Source organism: Talpa occidentalis, unplaced genomic scaffold, assembly GCF_014898055.3.
Source record: "Talpa occidentalis isolate TD23 unplaced genomic scaffold, MPIMG_talOcc4v2.1 talOcc4.4, whole genome shotgun sequence".
NCBI classification, from domain to species: domain Eukaryota; kingdom Metazoa; phylum Chordata; class Mammalia; order Eulipotyphla; family Talpidae; genus Talpa; species Talpa occidentalis.
The window spans coordinates 131,431,566-131,456,645 of NW_023604295.1; the positions used below are offsets into that span (position 1 = coordinate 131,431,566).

At 38.5% G+C, this 25,080-nt stretch overlaps 1 protein-coding gene across 2 annotated transcripts in view; it reads left to right on the forward strand.

The window, feature by feature from the left end:
• The window catches only part of KLHL2 (kelch like family member 2), an 88,592-nt gene that overhangs the window by 38,175 nt on the left and 25,337 nt on the right, over positions 1-25,080 (forward strand). For both annotated transcript variants that reach the window (XM_037526408.2, XM_037526406.1), the window contains exon 5: positions 15,383-15,545. In XM_037526408.2, the coding sequence (XP_037382305.1) occupies positions 15,383-15,545 (163 nt within the window). The remainder of the gene's footprint in view (positions 1-15,382; positions 15,546-25,080) is intronic.

The following is a 25,080-nucleotide window of genomic DNA, read 5'->3' on the forward strand; positions in this document are numbered from 1 at the left end:
ATTTTAGGGATCGCATCATTTAAATTAAGTGTATAGTGCTGCATATTTAATTTACTGTTGAACAACTCAGAAAATAATGAGCCCTAAGACTGGCTCTCTGCTAGAAACTTCATGGACCAGTAGACTCTGGCTAATTATTGTGTTAGAATTTAGAACTCAAATCTTGAATTTACTATTGACTTCAAGAATGGCCTTAAGATGGGGCATCCCTTGTGGCTCACTGAGTTAAGATACAACCTATCAAGCTGTCCACATCCTCTGCAGCACAAGTTCAATCCCCCTGCCGGGCAGGGAGCAACCCACATGGCACAGCAGACCTCTCCTATCTTACCTGCTTCTCCCCTCAGCAGTGTATTTCAGTCAATCTGCCTGTTCTGCTCCCTGCTCTGTCTCTGGTGAATCCTCTCACCCCTGGCCTGTATCCAAGTTCTTGTATGCATAAATAAATAAATCTTTTTTAAAAAAAGAATGGCCTTAAGACACTAACTTGCTGTCTGTTTTTTTTTTTTTTTTTTAGCTGCTAAATAAGGCTAGTGCTTGACATCTCATAGAAATATTGTAAAATATACCAAAGTGCTCTGTGAATGTTGAGCAGAAATAAGAAATGGAGCAGCAATAAAAAGACTTGAGGTAGGGCCTCCCCTGGTGGTGTAGCAGTTGAGCTCTGGGCTGCGAAGCTGCCCGGAACCTCTGCAGCGCCGGTTCATTCCCTGGCCTCCGGGGAGGATCCCACATGGCGTGACAGACCTCTCCTGCTGTGCCCGCTGCTCCCCTCAGCAGTGTATTTTGTCATTCTGCCTGTTCTGTTCCCCACTCTGGCTCTGGTGAATTCTCTCATCCTCCCACGCTTCTGACCATACCCAGTGCTTGTATAAATACATAAATAAATCAATCTTTAAAAAAAAAAAAAGACTTAAGGTGATGAGGAAGAAAAGAACTTACTGAAATTTGGGAATACTGGGTAAAAAAATGACTCATAGACTTTTTTCTCGTTTTTTATATATTTTGAATCAGGATCTGTAATTGTGAACCTCCCCTCCCAGACCCCCCCCCCAAAAAAGATTCTTAATTTGCTCTAGATTTCTTTCCACCCAAAAAGTCTTTTGTGTTTGGGCCAGTTTAGAGAGAGCACTGTGATATGACCGTAGGTTTATATCTTTGATTTATATAACAGTCTTTTCCATTGGTTTGACACACATGGTAGCTGGAGGAAAAGTGATATTTCTCCCAGCAGAGTCTGTCGAAGATTTACTGGTGGTTTCTTTTCCTGTTCTTTTCCTCTTATGAGACAGACAGTTAAGTCCTTTGTGAGTAAAAGGATTTGGCAGATATGGTTTAGAACGCACTGACTGAGTCTTAAAGCAAAAAACAAAACATTAAAATACCTAATGAAACCTTGAGGATCACTGATTGTTTATGGTATAGTAATGGGAAATCCCATCATTAATGTGAATTTACCTAATGTTCTAAGATCCAGAAAGCTGTTAAGTTCCAGTATTTTACCATGTTACCAGAATAGTGATTATTTTAGTTTTTTATTATTATTCAGAGACACCAAAAATGGTGAATTTCTTTTGTATTAATAACTTCTGTAACATTTTAAATTGTTTACAATGGAGTTTTGATGTTAATTGTATTATATTTTTAAGTCTGAACTTGATAATCTTGATAATTTTAATCAAAATACTTGACCAAGCAGAATATCCATTCTCCATTCATGACAGTTAAATTATCTTTTATTCTGTATAAGTTAAGAGTATGGAACAGATGAAAGCTTACTATTTAAAATTTAATCTGGAAAAAGCTATTTATTCAAGGTCAGCTAGTTTGAAAAAGTCTAGAAGCTTTATTATTAGAATATCTTGTAAAACTAGATGGATATCAAACTTTCAGAGTTTTTTGAACTTCTTATTTGAAGACAGGTAGGTACTTCAGAAACATTAGTAATTAATTAGTTGTTGTGGCTTCATGGTATTAAAATATATAATCTTTGAAGATACCCACACAGTTGAGTCACTTTGTGTTTTATGTTTTAAGTAGCTTCAGGTATGGTACATAAAAGGCATTTATCTTGATGAATGAAAAAAAATGACTATCCTGATTATGACCTAGCATCTTATAATAGCAGCATTGTAATATGAGCAGGGATGAGAAAAGTTAGTAATAAATTAAAGTCTTCATTAGGTGAGTTTTTTTCTTGATCATTGATCTTTCCTCAGGTGGTTTGGGTTTGAACCTGTAAGAGGACAGCACTTTTCTCACATTCATAATCCCTCCGAACCAGTTTAGAGTATGGAGTTGTTAAGTTATCTGTGGTTGTGGCATACTGAAATCAACCAAGGTTTTACAGACCCTAGCATAATTGATGTACAATTTGAAAATAGGGTTATTACCTTTTGGACCTTTATATCTTAGTCCCATTGTCAGGTTAGTAAAATTAATGTGCTTTTGATCATCTGCTTTAAGTGTATTTTCCCCAGGAGATATCTATCTGTCTGTCTATCTATCTATCTATCTGTCTATGAAAATCTAATTTTTTGGTGAAAATACAGTATAGCTATATCACTAACATTTAGCAGTTGCTCTCTGAATTAACTTTATGAATACTAGCATAATTTTTTTTTGTTTACTGTCTTATTTTGTATTGTCAGAATTATTTTCCATTAAAATTTTTTTTCACAAGTTATAAATGCCTTCTACTGACCCCTGGTTAACCTCTTTGTGTAGATTTAAAGCACTAATTTTTTTCCCTTAGTGGACTATAATTTACATACCATCGATCTTAACTGTCCAGTTTGCTAAGTTTTAACAAATGCTGCATATACCTGTTAATTCACATCCAGATCAAGATACTGAGCAATAATAACTTCAAGTCTCTTCCCAATAAATCTCTCACCCATGACTGCCTCAGAGCAACAACTGAGATGATTTCTACTACAGCAGATTAGTTTCTCTTGTCATTGAACTTCATATACATAGAATTACACAGAATGAATTCTTTTTTTTTTTTTTTAAGATTTATTTATTCATGTGTACAAGAACAGGGGCACAGGCCAGATGCGCGGGAGGGTGAGAGAATTCACCAGAGACAGAGCAGATAACAGAAAAGGCAGACTGACTGAAATACACTGCTAAGGGGAGCAACGGGCAAGACAGGAGAGGTCCCCCACGCCATGTGGGATTCTCACCGCCTGGCTGGGATCGAACCCACACTGCAGAGGCTGTGGACAGCTTCACAGCGCTGTGCTCAACCGCCTGTACCACCAGGGGAGGCCCCAGAATATGTTCTTTTGAGGCTGACTTCTTTGACACAGCATAACATTCGTGAGATTCATCTATCTTGTGTATTATTTCTCTGGCTTGTTCCGAAGTATTGCAGAGTATTCCATTGTACTTATTTACTGCAGTTTAGCCTAATAATGGGCATGCGTTTTTGGCTGTGATGATGAAGATTTGAAGCACTTTGATAAGAAACATTGAAAGCGGATACTGTAATTAAGATCTAGCTGGGGTCAGGGAGAGGGTACTGGTAAGATAGATGAAGTTATTGCCTACAAAGAAGAATCTTTTTTTTTGCTTAACGTGTGCTTTCCTGTCATGTGTTTTCTTACCTTTTATTCTCCAGTAATAATTTGATTTTATAATTGCTTTTTCATGTCAACTCTAGGCTTTGAGAAACAAAAGTTGGAGACGGGGTGTGAATATTGATTACAGACTCAGTTGGAAAGAGAAAGTATAAAATAAATTCTGGTGAAAAATAACATGCAACCGAAAAAGAGCTCTTTGTCCAGGGAGTCAGAGTACGACGTTGTGTAGGAGAGAGTTTTCATTTAACGTTATATTTAAGAAAACAAAAAGGCCTTTAAAAATTACAGATAGTTTCTTTAACCTTGGAAAAAAACCCCAGTGTCATAAACTTGGTAATCTATGCGGGCCTCCAAATAATACTAGCCGATTTAAAAAGAAGTTGAAAAGCAGCAGACAGAGAGGAAAAGACATGAGGGAGAAGGAGAAAGAACAAGAAAGAAGAGGAGGTAAGAAAGTAATGCGGTCCTGAGGAGGCTGTTGGGATTGCTTCCCTGATGCTGGAGACGACAGCAGCAAAAAGGAGACAACCAAGAGAAATGACTTTGATCCTGGTACCTGGCAGTTAACATCTAACACTGCAAAGTAGTACATGCAGCACTTTCGAAAAACCACGTGTCATTAGTCCCTTGTAGTAATAGACTTACGTATTTGGGTTCCTTAATCTGTTCTTGGCGTTAACAGGTAATCTTGACCCCTAAAACTTGCTCACTTTTATTTTAAAATTTTTACGTATTTTTGAAGTCTACTCAACACTTGTCCCTCTTTTCTTCTTTGTTTTTGTTTGTTTGTTTGTTTGTTTTCCCTCTTTGCTTCTTTGGATGGTGGGTTGATACCTCAGTCTCACTAACCTGGCCTACCTACTTTGAATTCTGTTTTTGGAAGATGGATATGGAGTCAGTGCTCTTCTTTAGTACTGTCTCAGACTGTTCTTTAGTTACTCATGAAATTCTGAGGTTGTAGAAAGAAGAATCCTGGAAGATCCCATGTAAATACAGAAGGGATTTTGATCTGGAAGAGTGAAATGCATGTTCAGGTAGTAGAGATTAGCAGTCATGTTTTTGATTAGTAGTGATTTTAGAGGGGAGGAGAATAAAAGTGGGTTATTCTGCTCATTGGACAGTAGAAGTAGAATAAAAATATTTGTGGAGAAGAAGAAGTTTCCTGCCTTATGCATTTGGTCACTTTGTTAAATATGGACCTTGTGGAATTTTTACAGCCTGGTGTACAGAGGGTGTTTTTACAAATAAGAGAACTGCAGCTCAGAGGGGCTGAGTGATTTTCTATAGTCACACAGCTTTTGGAATGTATCCAGTATTCAGGCCCATAGCTCACTGACTCTAGAGCTTGTGGACTGTTTGCCATTCTCCATTCTGTTAATAGGAACTTTGTTCTGCCCCTGAGGCTTTATAGGAACATAGTGACAGATAGGGGATTGATGTCTACAGCTCCTTTATCCTTCAGTCCTTGTGGATTTTAGACTTTGAGATCTGAAAGTGCTAGAATGAAAAAAACTACTAAATGTAAATACTGCCCATAAGGAGCTAGGTTCCAGGATACTGGTATATGACCCACTGTGTTCATTGCTCATGTTCTTAGTACCTAGACTAATGATTGACATTTATTAAATGCTAGATAAGTATTTGTAAATACCAAGGGAATGCCCACTAAGATAGGCAGGCCCTGTGTGGTGAATGGAAGCCATGCCAGGCAGGAGTTCCGGGCAGAAATGGGACAGGAAGAGAGGAACTTGGGGAAAAGCACTCCATTTCTTCTGGGCAAGCCCTGAAGGGGGATTTTAGCTGCTGGGAGAATTGGTTGATACACTGTGGAGTAGGAATGGCCAGGTTACTGATACCCAGCTGACCAAAGGTCCTGTTAGAGGTAACAAGAGGCTGAGAGACTGAAACTGGGTCTGGGAAGAAAGCATTGCAATGTCCATGGTCACATTAATACTGGCAGAAAGTCTCGGTTGAGCTCACTGGTTAGGGGCTAGCTGTCTTTCTGATTAGCCATAAGATTGCCTGCAAGTCGAGTGCTGTCAGCTGTGGAAGGCCAGGGAGCCAAGCCACCACTTAAAGACCACTGGACCATTTTCTTTACTTGTGTGCACTGTAAATTGTGTAGCAATGCTTGGTGGTTTTTTTGTTTCTGTCAACATTGTCTTAACTAACCAGATACCTTGAAATCAAGAAATTTCATGTCCATTAAGTTTGTCCTAATATGATTGTAGGTTAAAGTGTGTGTCTTATTTTATGAGTAAATGCAAATATTTTAGAAATGTTTTAAAAAAAATTTATTTTAATTATTTTTTTCATTATTTTTTCATTGTCACTGATTATATTGCCGCATGTGGGTTTCACATAATTTACTTAATTGTTGCCATATTATTAAATCCTGAGCTGTTTCTGTTTTTTCATACTCATATAAATAGTGCTAAAGTGAAATTTATGATGTAGCCTATTCCATTTTTGAACTATATTCTCAAGGTAGAAATACATTCTCAATGCCAGAAATACACTTCCAGCATCAAAGACTTTAAATTTTTATATTTTGGTCACTCTTGATGAATGTTGTCTGTTTGCTTTTTAAGACAGTTGACAAGCCACAGACCAAGCCTCACTATATCTTGACCTGAATGTATATTGCTTTAAAAAAAAATTATATCAGTAATCATAAAATGTGCTGTTATTATTTTAATTTATATTTATTTTATAATTTATGAGGTAGTTACGCATTTCCTATTTTTGCATGTGTTTCTTTTCCAAATTGCCTCTGATTTTATCTTTTACTTTGGGGATATTTAATCAAAAAAGAAAGCAATCTTCTGCTTACTGTGAATGATCTGACATGGAACATCCTTGAGGGAGAGAGGAAATCCTGACCTTCTGTTGTCATGAGGTTGAACATTCAATTCTGACCAAGGAAAAAAGCCTTGAGTTAGGGCTAAAGTGTCACTGTGGTCAAACTGGCACCTTGTTGAGTTGTTGACTAATTTTGTCAACAACTGTACCAGGTATGTTCTGTCTCCATTATACATTTGAGTTTAATAAATTGGAGATTTTAGAGAAAGCTTACGTTAAAAATAATGGAAGAAGCAGCTTCCATTGCCCCCCAGTCTCTTCTGTTCATACTATTGATACCTTTGCTTTTCCTCCATCTATTACTGTACCACTGGAAATTCCACCGATTGCGGATGTGGTCTGCTTAGGATTCAACCTCCTGGAAAGGTTTTGTTCTGAGAAGTCTTGAATTATTAGCCATCCATGTGATTTAATAAGATGGCTTTCCTGGGGTACACAGAGCTGAGGACTGACTGCTAGGCTAAAGTTTAGGACTTTGAGATGTAGAAATGTGAATGAGGTAGCAGAATGCATAGACAAACATCCTCTATTTCAAAACTCTGCACTGTTCCAGCTCTTCATTCCACAAAGAGGAAGGAAACTTTCTTCTGCCTTTCCTGTACCTGGGATCCCCGAGGTCACGGCAGTCAAGTGGTGATAGTATGTTCATTGATAACTGTCACTTAGAACCATTATTAATTCTTTTTCTGAGTAAATGTACAGTGAGTGTCAAACAGCTTGTTGAAGAAATTATGGAACAAAATCTATTCCTCAGTTGGGAACTTAATGCAGATTGTAGAAGATATATGCTGATGAAAGTTATAGATTATGTTTCATAATGAGACTTTTGTCCTACAACATATCACTTCTTTAAGTTGGGCGTAATTTCTTCCCTGTGTTCATACATTCCCTTTGGACACCTGCAACCTTGTTCTCATGTCATTCCTGACATGTAGATTTTTTTAATGCTTCTGACGTATAAAAAGTAGGTGACATATATAAAGTAGGTGGAAAATTAATAAAAATCTGGGTTTTTAGCAGGGTACTTACTGTAAAGTTAATGTTGTCTGATCTGAGTGAGAGTTTCATATTTTCATACACATCTAGAAATCTTATAGAAAGATCAGATCCCTTGGTAATCTCTTCTGATAAACACAGTGCTAATGACTAGGGATTTATTTTTTATTTTTATTTTTTTTTTATTTTTATATTCCCCATACAATTGCTACCCCCTTATTTTGACCCCGCTACCCCCCCCCATAGTGTGTCTCTGGTTCATAGTTGTTTATGACTAGGGATTTAAAAGACGTATTCCATAAATTATTTCTCTCTATGGAATAAATGCCCTAGCTGAAAATAAACTACAGATCCTAATAGCCAGGCAGAAGGAGTATACTTGTCTGAGCAAAACATCTTATGTGTAATTTGGCTTGTCAAAAAATGTGAAACAGGATGAAAGCATCTTTAAAATGTGCAGCTGGTGCAAGACTGCCACACGGTGCTAGTTATTTGGCTTGGTGTCTTCCCTGTCTTCTGTTCTGCTTGTCTTCACTAGTCAGCAGTTGGTGTCCCCCACTTCTTTGTTCATTGCAGAAAATGTCTCCACTGTGTAAAATGTTTAGACTTATAACATGTCTCCATATGTTGGAAATCAACCTTTCCAGAAGAAAATACTTCCTTTCTGTTTAACAAAATGATAGCATTTGAAGTTTATTTAATTAGCTGACCATGTGCTTCTCCAAACTCTTAAAGATATTGTTATTCACATGTAGAACACGAAGAGTAACATATAGAGATGCCTTAGTGTTTTACAAAACACTAACTTGATGATCAAAAGCTTTTGAGGCTCATGGTACTCAGAGGGTGGCCACATAGAAGCAGTCTCTGGAGAATGATGGGCAATAGTAAATAAATAGTGCCTGTTACCCATTGCTACATTGACTGGAATTCCAGGGATCCTGAAAGGCATTTCTTTACATGCTTGTCCTTGACTCTCTTTTAAATAATACATGACCATTTCAAGGATCCATGTTCATTATGGAAAATTTAGAAAATACAATAAAAATTTAGAAAATAAATAAAAAGAAATAAATAGCTTCTTTCTACCACTAACCAGAGATGATAACAATTGTGGTGTATTTCTTTAATATCGTCTCTATGTTTAAATGTATGTGTATTCACAAAAAAAGGAGACTGTACCATATGTTCTGTTTCGAAATCAGATTTTTGCACTAAATATATTTGGAAGATTTTTCCATATTTGTAAATATTTGTCTACTGTATCTCCTTTAATACTTAAAAGCTATTTGATTTTATTGATAATACAGACTTTATTTTCCCATCTATCTCTTGTAATCGGACATTTAAGTCCTTTTCAAGTTCTGATATTATAGACAGCATTCTAAGTATATCCACATTCATAGGGCTTTTGTGCAGTTAGTTTATTTAGAAAGTGATCCAAGGGATCAACAGTGAGTGGATGAGGGATTTGAATTGTAAAGGCAGGAAAACCAATTCAAAATGTACTAGGTAAGAAAATAAAATAAAAACAGAAATGTGCTCTTGAACTGGTCACAGCTCAATGTACTTGTTTATTCTCAACAAGACCTGTTGAGAAACCTTATGAAATGTGTTGCAGAATGATCTACTTGAGGATGACAAAGGGAAAGAAAGCATTTATTCAGCATCTCCTCTGGATCATTCTCCATTGCTTATGGGGGGGGCCCACAGCATTATTTCTTCTGTGCTTCTGAATTGTTCAGGTGTGAGTTCCCAGTGCATTCCCAGGGTAGGAAGTCAGAGTTACTTAGTGGGTGAGGTGAGGCAGCCTTAAATTACATCTTTACAAAGATGATCAAAGTCTGCTGAGACCGAGTTGCTGCATTGGTAACTTGAGCAGGAAATGAGACTAGGAGGATTTGTAGACAGACACAAGTGCCCCATTCTAGAACATTCTAGGTATGTTCTAGAAATAGACTTTGTATTTTTGGGTCAAAAGATATCCAAAGTTATATCTCTTTTTAAATACTAATACCCAAGAGAGTTACGAATTAATTTACATTCAGGTTGGTTCTTTTATTAGGCAACTAGATATTCTTTTAGTATGTGAGGAGAAAACAGAAGGTAAATCAGGTATGATCCTGCTGTTCTAGAACTTTGGATACCTTGCAGGGAAAGAGACATTAAACATGGGAACAAATACATGCAATCAATTCTAACAGTGATAATGTGTTATGAAGCAAATGAAATGGAGCAAACAATAGTAACCTGAAAGGGACCAAGATCCTGGTAAGAACCCAAGGTCTGAGTTGAGAAGCTCAGGGTTGATAAAATAGCAGATCTAAAGGAGAAACAAATGAGGAGCTGCAGAAAGGGAAGATGAGGGCTTGGAGGGTTCTCATTCCAATTCCAGCAACTGGGGATTTCCCTCACACTAGCAAGCAGTTCTTTGACACCAACTGGATATCTTACCGTACATTCAGTTCATTTCTGACACTGTCCGTCAGGTTACACAGATTAAGGGCTCAGTCCCATAAGACTTGCCCCTCCGACACGAAGTGGTCACATTCACTCACAAGCCCAGATTGTCACCTGCAGTTCTGATTGACTTGACCTATCAAAGATTACTACATTCCTCTCCTTGCTTCCATTAATTTGCTATACTGACTCATGGAACTGAGAGAAACTTACTGTTACCACCTTATTGGAAAAAGGTGTTACTCAGGAATAACCACATGGACAAGGGCAAGGTATGGGGATGGGGCATGGAGTTTTTATGACCTCTCTGAAGTCTTCATTTTTCCCAATCTCCATGAACCCAAATCCTATCCTTTGGGTTTTGGGGAGGTTTCATTACAAAGGCATGGTTGATAACTCATTGGTTGTTAGTAATTGAATAGTCCCCTAATCATGTTCTGACAACCAGCCCGATTCGTAGGTGCTTTCCAGAAATTACTCATTAACATAAATCATCACCTTTGCACTCTTTTCACTTAAGAAATTCCAAGGGCTAAGGAGCTCCTTGCCAGAATATATATTTCTCTATATAAGTCACAGTACTATAGGACCCCCCTAGACAGAGTCCCTGCTTTTTTCATTTTTTTTATAAGATTTCACATACCCAAGGGACAGACATTTCAGTTTTTATAATGTGGCCCTTGGTATATACACTGTATATGAATTATTTTTAGATTCTTAGAATAAATACATCACTGTGTGCAGGGTACATAGCAAATATAATTACCTTTTATTTGATGTTTTGGAATATATTTCAGTATTTTGAGTGCCTTAGGGTTGTTTTTTTCATTCTCGGTTAATATTGGGGCGCATATGGAAATTGATGGAAATGGAAATTTTTCATTAGGTCATAATGTATGTGGTTGGAAGTTTATTATATCAATATAATTCCACTTCATATGAGAAGCAGCCCTATCAGCTGCTCCTTGACTCTAGAGAGCGCAGAAAAATTAATTGTAATGACATAAATTTATTCTGCAGGCCTTTTAATTACAATGCCCAAGATATCTTTGTAACCTAAATAGCAAATGAAGATTTTGCCTTTTTTACATGGCTAGATGCTTCCCACATTTCTTACTAATAGCAGTTGTTACCTACTTTGTAAAAAATAAGCCACACAATTATGATATCCTCAGATGAAAGCACATTTTTCCTTTTGAATAATATGTAGAAACCACAGGAGTCAGAGTGATGTCAAATATTGAAAGATTGGAATACTTAATCTGGTCTCCCAAACTTCAGTTCCAAAGTTCAGTAATTTGTGTGCCACCTTCATTAATTTGCTATGTTATGTACTACTGATACTGTTTTCTACTAAATGGTTTTCTCTACATTAACTCATGTTATTGAAGCAAATAGAAGGTAACTTTAAAAACATTCATTACTATTACCATGTTTTCCTGTGCATCATCTGAAAGCATTATGCTTTAGTTAATACTGCTCAATAGCAGACTCTACCTGTTCCATTACAGGTGTGTGATCTTGGACAAGTCACCCAACTTCTCAAAGCCTCTATATTCACTTGTGAATAATGGAGTGATGTGATCTCAGTGACTCTTGAGTGCTTAGCATAGGGCCTGGCATCATAATTACTCAGGAAGTGGAACCCACTCCTGGCCGTGTTGCTGAAGTGGTTGCTGACTTTATTCTTCTTCTTTGAAAAGAACAATATTGGAGGTTTAGAAATTGGACAAGCAGCTTCCATTCTCCTCCAAGAAATGGGCTCAAGGCAGTAGATAGAACAATGGGCCAAAGAGTTGGTAAATCTGATTATATCCCTAGCTTTTTATGGACCAGCTCTGAAACCTGGTCAAATGTTTTGTCCTCTCCAGGTCTGGTTTCATCATGAGACCAATTAGGTTTGACTTCATCCTAAAACTCTCCTCTCAGGCTGCTGGGTTCCTTGTGAGATGTTGGCGCTCTGAAAATTGAAGCATTTAAAATTATTTTTTTTTAAACTGGCTATCTGACTAGTATAGACTAAGTAATCTAGGAAGTTGGTGTAGCCCTGCTACTTTACTGTTCTCATCATGAGTGATTTGATGGTCACCAGGGGCAAGGGGCATGTTAGTAAGCCTGGCTCACTTAGTAATTGTTTTTGAAGCTGTGTGTTGTTAATACATAATTATGAGCTATTGAAGTTTAGTCCTAGTAAAATCACATTACAAAGCCAAGCTGCTCCTTTTTAAGAGTTTACTGACAAAAGGAGAATAGGAGTAAGTTTGTTTTATACATTTGACTCATTTAAGGTATGTTGAATATGTGTTTGTCAGGTATGGAACCACTCCCATTATTGCTATCTGAAAAATTACATGTTTATTTCTAGTCAATTTGCCCACAGTTGCAATAGTTTTTATATCCCTGACCTATGTGACTTGCTATATCCTTTCCAGATGTGAAGTTATTCAGTTCTATGAATTTCATTCCCTGATATGATAAATCTAGACTTCATAGTGATGAAGTTGAAATTGGTGAGGTAAAATAAAAATTTTAAAAGCCAACTGTATAGCTTTTTTTAAAAAAGGTGGTTGTGTATATAAGTGTGTGTGTGTTTGTGTATCTTGGCATGATATGAACTGGTCACTGATTTTTTTTTTCCATTTAAGGTTGTATCTTAGAAATTGCTCTGTTTGTCTATTTTTCTCATTTTTTTTTTAATGACTGCAAAATATACATCTGAGTGGATGATTATAGTTATTTAACCTGTCTCCTTATGAACATTCAGGCCTTTTTCTGACTTCTGTTATTACCCGCAGTAATGCTCAACTAAGTATCTTGTACACATGAGATTTTGTGCATGTTAGTATATCTGTAATTTGAATTACTTGGTCAGAGGATGTGTAATTTTGATTGAACTAGACCAGTTGCTCTTCAAGCAGGCAGAATCAGTATGCGCCCCCACCAGCAATGCATGAGCAAGCCTGTCTCTCCTCAACCACACATTTCCTCCAAGCCTCCCCATCTTTCTGTATAAGTAATTTAAATATGACTTTATGACACTATGTTGTCTCTAGGAAAATGCTGATTAAATGGGTGATTATTACTATTTGTGCACATTTCACAGAGGTTGAATCTTACTCTGAAGACCACTTTCTTAACCACATGTATTTGCTGAATTAAATGGCTGCACTGTTAAGCATCTTGGAATGTATTTTACATTACTTTAGAGCACAATTATACCAATGTAGAAAAACCTCCCATTTGCAAATTATCAATAAACTAGAGCCTTCCATGGAGATGCATTCTCATAAAGAAACCCCATACACATTATGCAAAATATTTGGCTATCACTGCATCGTTTGTACTTTACTTTTCTTAAGTTCAGAAGGAAAAGGAATTATCTCTAGACATTTTAATTTTTTTCAGAGAAAACTCATATTAGTGGTGGAGTTGGATTAAAACACTGAGTCCTTAATTCGTTACCATTTGGTCATGTTCATATATCTACACAAGGAACCTTTATTGCTGAGACTTGATGCTTCTGTGATTCCTTCAAGAAAATACAGTAGTTGACGGGCCTCCCTGGTGTTGCAGGGGTTAAAGACACAGACTATCAAGCTATCGCCAGCCACTCCAGCATGAGTTCCATCCCCAGCCTGCCAGGGAGCACCCCACATGGTGCAGCAGACCTCTCCTGTCTCGCCCTGCTCTCCTCAGCAGTGTGTTTCAGTAGATCTGCTTGTTCTCCTCTCTACTCTCACTGTTGAATCCTCTCATCCCCGCCCACCACACCTCTAGCCTATACCCCACTTCTTGTATACATAAATAAATAAATCTTTTTTTTCAAAAAAAGAAAATACAGTAGTTTGTGTTGCAGAAAGATGTGAATATACTCCTTCCCTTCCACATTTAGGATTTCTTACTCCTTAGGTTAGGAAAGTTGTAAAAGATATTCAAAACCACTATTTCTCTTTTCTCCTTGGGCTACAGCTTGGCATATGTAAAAGCCAATTCCTGAAGGAACTTAGGTTTTTTTTTTTTAAGTCACTGTGATCTCTAAAATTGACTAATAGCTGAGATTTTTTTTTTCTTCTTCTGACTTTTATAAAAGAACAGCAGATGTTCAGGAACTTCTTTTAAATGAAGTTTTCCTCTGTAATTTGACTTTCAAATATGGTCCTTAACATAGCACCATGCTAATTCACTTACAGGGAAAAATGTGTCCCTTTTTTGACCTTTTTGAGAAGCATTCGTCATGTTGGATATAGTATTTATAGTATCGATACTATAGAATAACCTATAGAATAGAATAACCTATAATTAATATAAGATTTCTTGGAGTTATTCAAATAAAAATACAAATTAAAAAGTTGTTAGGCTCAATTACTTCTTGTGTTTTCCTTTTAGTGCATATATTAGATTTTAGAAAAACCATCTACATATATTAGAGACTCTTGAATTTAAAATTGTTCTACCCCCTAAGGAAAACTGCGTGTTGTGTTATTCAGATAGTAAATAACAAAATGAGGTTTTGTTTTGGTGTCTATTCCTCTGGGCTCACCTTATTCCCACAAATCAATGACACTCATGAAATATTCCAACTATGGGGGGCAGGAAAGGGGAGACATGGGGAAGAAGAATAAAACCATTTTTTTTTTTTTTTGCAGTTTTTTTAAAAAGATTTATTTATTTATACAAGAACCAGGGTACAGGCCAGATGCACGGGAGGGTGAGAGAATTCACCAGACACAGTGGGGAGCAGAACAGACAAATTTACTAAAATATACTGCTAAGGGGAGCAGCAGGTGAGACAGGAGAGGTCTACTATGCCATATGTAGGTTAGCTTCCTGACCAGGGATTGAACTCAGGGCATAGCAATGATAGCACTGTGACTTAACCCCTAGGCCAACAGGGAGGCCCCCCCCCCAATTTTTTTTTAAGAATCAATTTTTTTTTTCTTAAGATTTATTTATACAAGAGCTAGGGTACAGGTCAGAGGCGCAGGAGGATGAGAGGATTCACCAGAGACAGAGCGGGGAGCAGGACAGGCAGAGGGACTGAAAGCACTGCTGAGGGGAGCAGTGGGCGTGACAAGAGAGGTCTGCTGTGCCATGTGGGTATCTCCCTGGCTGGCCAGGAATCGAACCTGTGCTGCAGAGGCTGTGGACAGCTTCAAAGCACTGCACTCAACCCGCTGTGCCACCAGAGAGGCCCAAGAAAAAATTTTTTTATGCTCATGAAAAGAACCATTAATCTAAAATCATCTGGTGTCTCTTAGATTCTTGTGATCAAGAAGAGACTTTGACAAATTCCACATAATTTGGGGTAGTATGAGGAGGCATCCCCATTTTTGCAAAAACTTAAATCAGTTTCCTCTGGATGGTTTGGGTCTAGATGCAGATTGTAAACTTTGGCTGGACCTCTTCATCCTTTTGTAGAAGTGATAGTGACGGTGTTTTGCCAGCCATTGCCTAACCATGCTACTTGTGTGTTACAGGTACTTCTTCCAGCAGCTGGTCTGTTACAGTTACAGGATGTGAAGAAGACTTGCTGTGAATTTTTGGAAACTCAGCTTCACCCTGTCAACTGCTTAGGAATTCGGGCTTTTGCTGATGTGCATGCGTGCACAGACCTCCTGACCAAGGCCAACACCTATGCAGGCAAGTGGCACAGACCTTGGCAGAGCTTGGGATGGGGAAACCTGCAACTCTTGATTTCTAATATGATTCTCTAGTGGTTTCTGGAAATTCCTGTCATGTTTCTGGAACTAGACTTTATAAAAATACATTTAAAATAGAATGGTAGCATTATATAATTGAAACATGTTCATAAATTTTTGAGTTAAAAATAATTATAAATCGGTGTTGGTCTAAATAAAGAAACAGCTAGTTTAATTAAGTGTTGAATCCCTATGTATTTTTCTTCAAAATTTCAAATTTATAGGTCTATGAGAGAATGTTGGCAAATGAAATTGTCATTTTGTCTTTTTCTCTCCCGTGTATACAAGAAACAATCTTGTGGCTTTCAAAATTTCAAACTAAGGAAACATAGATGGCTTTGGGTAAAGTAAAAACGTAGATCCTGTGTAGAGACTTGCTTCTCTGTAGACACTGGTTTTCAGTGTCTCCTGCTGTCATCTCTCCCTGTGGGGCGGTCCTGTTGCTCTTGTCAGGAGGCCATCCCTGTAGTTGCTGTCCAGGACCTACCCCCAGATCCTCTGTCCTTCCAGCCATGCAGGAAAGATTCTTGTTAAAACTTTGGATGTAGCGAAAGTTCATGAAAGTAAAAACCTACAATTTATTTTTGCCCTGCATTTATAAGTATTTTTAAAAATACATGTTAAAAGTGGTTATCAGGAAGTTTCTAAATTTTTTAAACCATCTTTCTGAAAGATAAACCTGGTGAAAGTTACAATCTACTATCCTTGCCCTGCATCTGTGAGACCCTACAGCAACTGTAGAGTCTCCTGAAACTGTTGCACTGTAGACCCTGCCATGACATTGCATTGCATTTTAATAAACTCTAGAACTCTTCTTCCAGATTTCAAATGTACAAGCCCCTCTTATATAAAACTCTGCTCCATGTGCTTACACTGGGTGAGTAAGGGATACCTGGTAAGGGCTCTGTGTGTGTGTGCACCTACACAGAGCATTGGAGAGAAGTATTCCTAGAATCCCTGTTGTATTTATCAAAGAAATAGGGTGTGAAGTGGTTAGTTGGAGAAAAAACAAACGAATACTTCAGTAAAACATGATAGGTCCAGTAAATTTGAGCTCTGTAGATTTTTTGGGGATGGCTTGATCACCTAACTACCCTTTATAAAATTGTTTCAGTGGGAAAATGCAATCTCAGTTCCAGAAAGCTGATTTATGGGTAAACTTTTAGAACACAACCCTTCTGTGAGTTGGGGAATGCCTGTGAGATGTAGTGATATTCATATAATCCTTTTGAGTGGGATGAGGCATTTTAAGAAAAGCCAAAGACACATTTGGATTCATTGATGTGTTTCACTGCAGCCAATTTTGTTCTTCAGCTAAATAGAAAGTATTCTTTATAAATCCATAAACTCCATTAACTGCCAGACATAGTGAGCCTGTTAAACACGATTTATGTTAGGAAAGGCAAAGAGGATTTTAACAGTTTTTGATATTTTTTTCTGCATGAAGCAATCGCTATTTAATGTTATGTCTTTCTTGGGCTGCCAGGTGTCTCCATAGTGCTTGATAAATGTTGAGAGAGAGAGGGAGGGAGAGGGAATGGGCAGAGGTGTGAGGCAGAATTAATGCAAAAGATCCGTAGTTCATATACGTAGTTCATATGATGTACTAGAAATGTTAGTTGTGCTTATATCCACACCTAACTCATTTGCTGTGTTTTTAGGAGATAGATTTTATTATTTCTTCCTCTTATTTAAAAATCTTCAATTTACTGTAGTATACTATGAACAGTTTTCCACCAGAATCATAATACCTCTGTTTCATAGCTTATAGAGGCCTTCTTTGTGCTAAGGATTTTTCATGGGGAAGTTGTTCATTTTCAGCAAAACTATAAAGAAAAATTGGTTCTTTATTTTTTTAATGCACTTTAAGTCAAAGTCTAGTCTTTAATGGCTATACTGCTGTATTGCTTCTGAATCTTATCTTTAAGTAACATAACACTTTTTATTATGAAAAATTGTAGCACACGCAATAGTACTCATCATCCAACTTAAGAGTTGTCAACTCTGAACAATCTTGTTTCACTATACCCTTTACTCCCTCCTCCTGTGTTGTTATTTTTTATAGGTGAACTTGTTAACGAAGTCTAATATACATATGGAAAAGCTCATGAATCATTCATCTACAACTTAGTGAATTTTTGCATCCTCTTGTATCGTTTTGAAGCTATGCTGTCATATTATTTCATTGATATATTTCATCCTTACAATTTTAAACAAAATTATATTGACCAACCTAATGTGATGAAATTACTGCCATAATTTTTGGTGTATTAATAATCAGTTGCGGGCCTCCCTGTTGGTACAGGGGGTTGAGCACAGAGCTGTGAAGCTATCCGTAGCCTCTGCAGCATGGGTTTGATCCCCAGCCAGGAAACTACCCACATGGTGCAGCAGACCTCTCCTGTCTCGCCCACTGCTCCCCTCAGCAGTGTATTTCAGTCAGTCTGCCTGTTCTGTTCCCTGCTTTGTCTCTGGTGAATCCTCTCACCCCACCCCCCATACCTGTGGCCTGTACCCCAGTTCTTGTGTGTATGAATAAGTAAATCTTTAAAAAATAATAATAATCAGTTGCAATGAGCTTTCTAAAATAAGTAATCTAGTATAATACAAAAAAATAGTTGTTCTTCATAGTGCAGGTATCTGACCGTTGTTGATCCCTTATGCAGATAGGAGGTAGAGAGCTAAGAAGTGCATGCAAGAGTATCTCTTTAGCTCTCTTTTTCTGCATTAAACAAATACTTTTTAATGCCTCTCTTCTTTCTTTTTACAATTCAAGCACTTTGTATGTCCAGAAAATCTATCCAAATCCCTAAGTTACTTTAAGATTCAAATTTATATAGCCTGTTGAAAAGATCCAGACAGAAGAGTGGCATTGGCAATCAAGTTATTATCTTACTTTTCCTTTTCCTTATCACAGTCAGTGTCCTAAATACGGCCTATGACAGTCCTCACTGGAGAAAAAAGAAAAAATAAATAACGATAAAAGAGTTCATGCACACCTGGAATTAGATGTGAGTCAATTCAATTGTAGGTGGTAAGCAAAAAAATACATTACACACAGCTTTTAAGCTAAGCAGAGAGTCATTGAAGAGCGCAACCAAGGTTGACGAAAGTCCAGAAAACTTGCCTCAACCTTCAGGTTGTTGCATCTCAGGGATGAGGTTGTCCTCAAATGGCCTTTGTTGGAAGGGGTTCATGACCTGAGCTGGGTGGCAGGCTGTGAAGGTCTGACACTGCTGAGGCCACGAGAAGTCAGGAGGCCTGCCTGCCTACCTTCCTCCCTCCCTCCCTCCCTCCCTCCCTCCCTCCCTCCCTCCCTCCCTCCATACATGCATATATATGTGAACACCCCATGAATACATTTATTTGTACATATATGTGTACATGCACCTTCACATACTTCCCTACCTACATACACACATGCATGGAAAGAAGGAGGAGAAAGAGGAGCTGAGAGAGAGAGGATGGGAAAGAAAGCTGATGTAACCTCAGGGTACTTTCTGATCAGGTGTGGCTGCTTTTAAGAGACCAGAGCATTCCTTGTTCTTCGAAAACTCACCAGAGATTCTGGATAGAAGATCTACTTCATCCTTTCTCTTGCAGATTGGAAATGTGCTTTTTAGTATGTATTATGCCTAAGCTGTGTAGGTGTGGTGAAAGAATTGAGGTGATCCCTGGAAATCTCTTCATGAACTCTCATCAATACATTTAGAGAAGGTAAAAATGTGAGAGACCAATCTGGAAGGGTCTGCAGTGAGGACGTCACACTGCTCACCCCGATGCCTTCTTGTGGCCTCAGCAGTGTTGACCTTCACAGCCTGCTACCCAGCTCAGGTCATGAACCCCTTCCAACAAGTGCCATTTGAGGACAACCTCATCCCTAGGGTGCAACAACCTGAGGGGTGAGATAAGTGGTGTGGACTTTCGTCAACCTTGGTTGTGCTCTTCAATGATTTTCTGCTTAGCTTAAAAGCTGTGTGTAATTTTTTTTTTTTTTTTTGCTTACCACCTAAAAAAATGAATTTACTCACATCTCATTCCAAGTGTGCAGACTTGCTTGGACAGTGCTATTTTGTGGGCTCTGACTTATCATGTGCTTTGAAGTGTTGTTCATATTTTAGCCATTTCCTAAATCTTTAAGACCTTTGATTTTACTCTTTGTGCCAGTGGAGATAAAACAGTTTAGATACATTTTAATAGACAAGGAGAAGGCTCTTTTAGAAATCATATTTTCATTTTAAGTGAAAATATGAATTTTATTTAACTTGTTGGTAAGGGTAGCTAATGGTTGAATGTCAGCATTTTAAATAAATTTAAGGGAAACAGCTTCAGATATTCCACCATTTCTACATCTTACCACTCCTCACACTAAAAAGTTTAGAAACTACTTAATATCATTTCTAATTGCCCTTTGGGGAAGTTTGCAGTATTATTTTTCAAGTCAGTACTCTAGCTGAAATTCTGGGGTTAGCATTCCTCAGTACCAGGACTACCTGCAAAGAAGACTGTTTCTCGGGCTTCCCCGGTGGTGCAGCGGTTGAGCGCTGGGTTGCGAAGCTGCCCGCAGCCTCTGCAGCGCCGGTTCAATCCCAGGCTGCTCCCCGGCCACCGGAGGAGGGTCCCGCATGGCGCGCAGACCTCTCCTGCCGCCCGCTGCTCCCCTCAGCAGTGTACTTCGGTCCTTCTGCCTGCTCTGCTCCCCGCTCTGGCTCTGGTGAATTCTCTCACCCTCCCGCGCTTCTGACTGTACCCAGTGCTTGTATAAATAAATAAATAAATAAATAAATATTTAAAAAAAAAAAAAAAAAAAAAAAAAAAGACTGTTTCTCATCTCTGATGTGCCTGACAGGCTTTCAGTCTATTTCCCATTTTCTTCTTGCTCTTAATTACCTGTTTCTGAATCCAGGCACCCCACACTGCCCTAGTTTAGCCTTTCCACTATACTTGCAAAATGGTGACTTTTTTGTGCCCAGCTATTTTCATGTGTGTCTCCTTTCCTTTTATCTTAAATAAAACTTTGCTTTTCCCCAAGCCTCCATGTTGGGGACAAACTTCCTTAAGGGGTCAGTCTCCCCCAAATCACAGGAGAGGTGGGTCAAAAGGCACACCTTCCACTTGGGTCACCGCTTCCATTTTGGGTTCTGCACTGGCTAGCTGGCAGGTGGTTGGTGGCATTTTCTTTATAGCTCATTTTCTCTCTAGGCCTCAGGCATACGTCTCTCTTGGATACCTAGATTGGCTTTTCCCTCTCTTCTTTGTTCTTCCTGCCATCAGCAACTTCAAAAGCTGTACTGTTGGCTCCCTTGAAACTCCCTCTTCATAGATCTTTGTGACAACCATCTTTCCCTCAGAAATCTGCCCTGAGTACAACTTCAGGGCATGTTGAACTTTCAGGGCGTGTTGAACCTCTTAGTCTTGACCTTTGTGCTAACCAAACTCATAGCTTCTCATGCTCTTACCTTTCTTTATATCTGTTGCTATCTGGTTCCATCTTTTTTTTTTTTTTTTTTTAAGATTTATTCATTTACACAAGAACTAGGGTACAGGCCAGATGTGCAGGAGGGTGAGAGGATTCACCAGAGACAGAGTGGGGCACAGAACAGGCAGACTGACGAAATACACTGTTGAGGGTAGCAGCGGGTGAGACAGGAAAGGTCTGCCGCGCCATGTGGGACCCTCGCCGGCTGGCTGGGATCAAACCAGCACTGCAGAGGCTGTGGACAGCTTCACAGCGTGTGCTCGACAGCCTGCGCCACCGGGGGAGGCCCTGGTTCCAGCTTTTCCAAGCATCTCTGGGATGCTTAGCTTAAACCCAGTGGTCATTCCTATCAGAACTCCCCTCTCTGTGTGCCTGTCATTGCCCCAATTGCTGTGGGTGATATTAGGCTCATTATGGTTTAACTCCTGCTTGCAAGGTATTTATCGGCCTATAATAGTCAGTTCACAACCATATTCAGTTGTCTAACATGCCTCATTCTCTGTAAAAGAAGAACATTTTCTTCTGCAATCAGTTTACTTTAATCATCTGCCCACCCTTCTAAAATTAAAGCGAGGAATCGCTGCTTGGGGTAACCATCTTTCAAACAAGCCCATGATTTTGAAAACTACCCTTTTGAATGAAATTTGTGTTGAGAGAGTGGTTTTAATAATGGTATCCTGAGCCTTCACTGTGTGCTATGCATACTAAAGAATAGATGCTGATTATTTGAGGGTGTGTTGCAGTGTTAATTTACTGATACAGAAGGTTCTTCCTTTGGAGAACTGTGAAAGCATTTCATGTGCAGCACATCTTGAGTGAATTCATGCAGACTTAAATGATACCTCTTAAAAGAATCATTTTTATATTCTTATTCAGTAGGGTCCTCATTTATGTCTTAGTAAGCTCTCTACAGTGTCTTGGCTCTGCTCTGTTGACAGTTTTTGTAGCTGAGATCAGGTAGCTGTTCTCAGGTTTCACTAAAATTATCTGTGTTTATCAAAGTGCTAGAGATATATATGTGATTCTCCCCTCAACTCCCCGCTTCCCCCAGACTAATAGGATTCAAAATCAGAGATTCACGGAGTGTTACCACTTATAGGGAACCTTATCAGTCATCTGTTCTAACACTTTCATTTTGTTAATTAGAAAAATTCAGACCAGAGATATTTCTGTTTTCCCAAAAGCACTTTCTCTCTTGGGGATCAACTACTTGTGGGCCTAAAATATTACTCTTATCCATGATCTACTGCAGTACATAGAATAAAGAGGTATTATGGGAAACACTTATGGCATTTAATTTTTAACAAAGAGGTGGCTTGTGACTTTATGGCTCTCTATTCACATTGATTCCAAGACTAAACAAAGCCTCAATCACAGGTGATTCCTCAATTTTTTCTTTATTGTGGTAAAAATATAACATGAAATTTACCTTTGTTTAAAAATCAGATATAAAGGGTAATTTGTACCTTATCACAGTATACAAAGCAGAGCAATCAAAACTTCGGATTTAAATCCAATGTTGTTGATTTCATTTGGAATAAGGGACTGGACCTGATGAGCCCTATAATCTGTAGTGTGACAAATCCAGGAGTTAGCTTTCATTTCTTCATAAACTTATTTGTAGGAGAAACAAGCAGGAATGCACATGTTTATTACAGGTATATTTAATCTTTAGTGCATAGTCATAGCATAGCCTATACTACTGGGAATGATATCTTACTGCAGGTATGGGATTTGTTCAGAGAGAAGAAACTGATTATTGAACACTAGTTTAACCAGGTTAGTTTTACTCATTGGCACTGGGATGGCCAAAGGCAACAGGCTTTGTGAAACAGTTTTTCTTAGGTTTTAAGGAGAGAAGGGATAGGTTAGGGAAAGGAAAAGAAAGCTATTTAATGAAAATAGAGTTTCAGATTTGCAAGACGGGAAAGTTCTAGAGATCTCTTTCACAGCCATCTGAGTACACTTAACACTACTGAACTGTAGAAATAAAAATGTTTATTTTATTTATTTATTAGGAGGTAAATTTCATGTTATATTTTTACCACAATAAAATAAAAAGTGAGAAATCATCTGTGACTGAAGCTTCATTTAGTCTTGAAATCAGTGTGACTAGAGAGCCATTAAGTCACAAAAGGAGGTTGAGCAACTAACTGTCAGAGGAAGGCACTGACACTGTGGGTTTGTAGATAGATGGCTCTTCATCTTGATTTTTAGAAGGAGAACCAGTATAGTGCAATACCGATTTAGAGGTTCTCAGACAGGCAAGATGATTTCCAGTGGCCAAAGACAGACTAGGCCAGAGGAAGACTGTGATCTGTTTTGAAGAGATAATCATCAGACATAGCCAGAGAATCTTTAAGTATCAAGTAAAGGAGTGAAGCAAAGCCCTTAATGAAAAATGCACAGTGGTGAAAAAGACAGACTACAGAGCTTAAAAGAGGTCATGGGTAAGTGGCCTAAGGAGGTGAAAACCTTACATTTAAGGGTTTTAGAGGACTAAAACCCTTACATTTAAGGGTTTTAGAGGACTGCTTGTATGTGTTGCTGGTTTCCTGTGTGCTGTGGATCTGTTCAAGAGACGTGCTGCTTAGATCACATGGAGAGTAACAGCTGGAAATTCAAGTGTTGAGGTTGGGGAGAGAGGGTGGGTCTGGGTACAACTATAGAGGGTAATTGTTGAAGATACCTGAAAGGCTTGAATGTGGATGTCATGGTTAAGGGAGAACATGCAGAAAACATGAAAGGCGTTCAGGGCAGGCAGAACCTTAGGTAATTACTAACTAGTTTTATAGAACTGAAGGAGAGAGACTGGTCAGAAAGGTAGAATTCAAACTAGGAGAGAGTACCTCTAGGGACTGAGGGATCTAATCCTAAGAAAAAGACTTCCAAAGAAAAATTTCAGGGTAAAGCTGGGCCATAGGCTATGTTATAACAGATAAAGATAGGAGCGTGCATCACAATGACGAAGCTTCAGTATTAAGATCTGGCCTAAAGAAGTGTGGTGTGAAAGCCAGGAAGTTAGGGTGGTGGTTCAAGATGGGGCGAGTAAACTACTGGTCTTTTGTTTTTTTTTTTTTTTTGGGATAGTAGATGTTTGTTCACTGAAGTGACGTTAATAAAATATATTGACTGTTTATAGCAAGAGTTTTCTTTTTCATTGGGGAAGGAAACTAGTTGGGTATAGTTTGGAGTATACTTTTTCTTTGTTTTTGTATTTTTAATTGCTACTGCTTTCTTGTGGTTAAAAATGTGTTTTTGATCGTGGTGGCATAAGATGTTGCTCATTTTGATCCCCTCCCCTGCAACAACATAAACTTGACATCCATGCACAAAAATAGTACCTTTGTGGGAGCTGGCACCACATGTAAGTTACAGTCTGACCCAGAATGAGCCTTGCTTATGCTTGCATTGGGTAATAAGCAAGCAGAGAACTCAGTGCTAGCTATGGATCCTGAAGTGACCTTGGAAACATTTTCATTCTATTGACTGCAGCCAAGAGGAACATCTGGAAAGCAGTGACATAGATAATCAATCGTGGACAAGAGAGCCTTTGTGGAAGTCCAGGTTTCCAAACCAGAATATCCAGTGTTCCATTGGAAAGGAGGAAAAGGTGTTTAAATGCCTCAGAATGGATAGGAACAGTTTGACTTTACTTGTATTGCCCCCACACTCTCCCAAGAGAACTTCCTCAGCCCATGACTCTTCCCCCAAGAAAGAGTATGTGAGCACTCACTACTGACTCCCAGAGAGGCTCTTTTCTCTCATTCAGAGTACTTAATTTGGAGTTCCATGACTGGAGGAGGTGGGGAGAGGAAGAATCTGGGAAACTGGTACATACAACTCTTTGAGGACATTAAAGGGACACAGATTCTACTAATTGCATGGTGGGCTCCATCAAAATGACTGCCTGTGAATTTCTGGGAAAACCCCACTCATGAATCTCCTCAACTGGCCCATGAACAACCCCAATCCCTGCAGCTAGCACCCTGTGCAT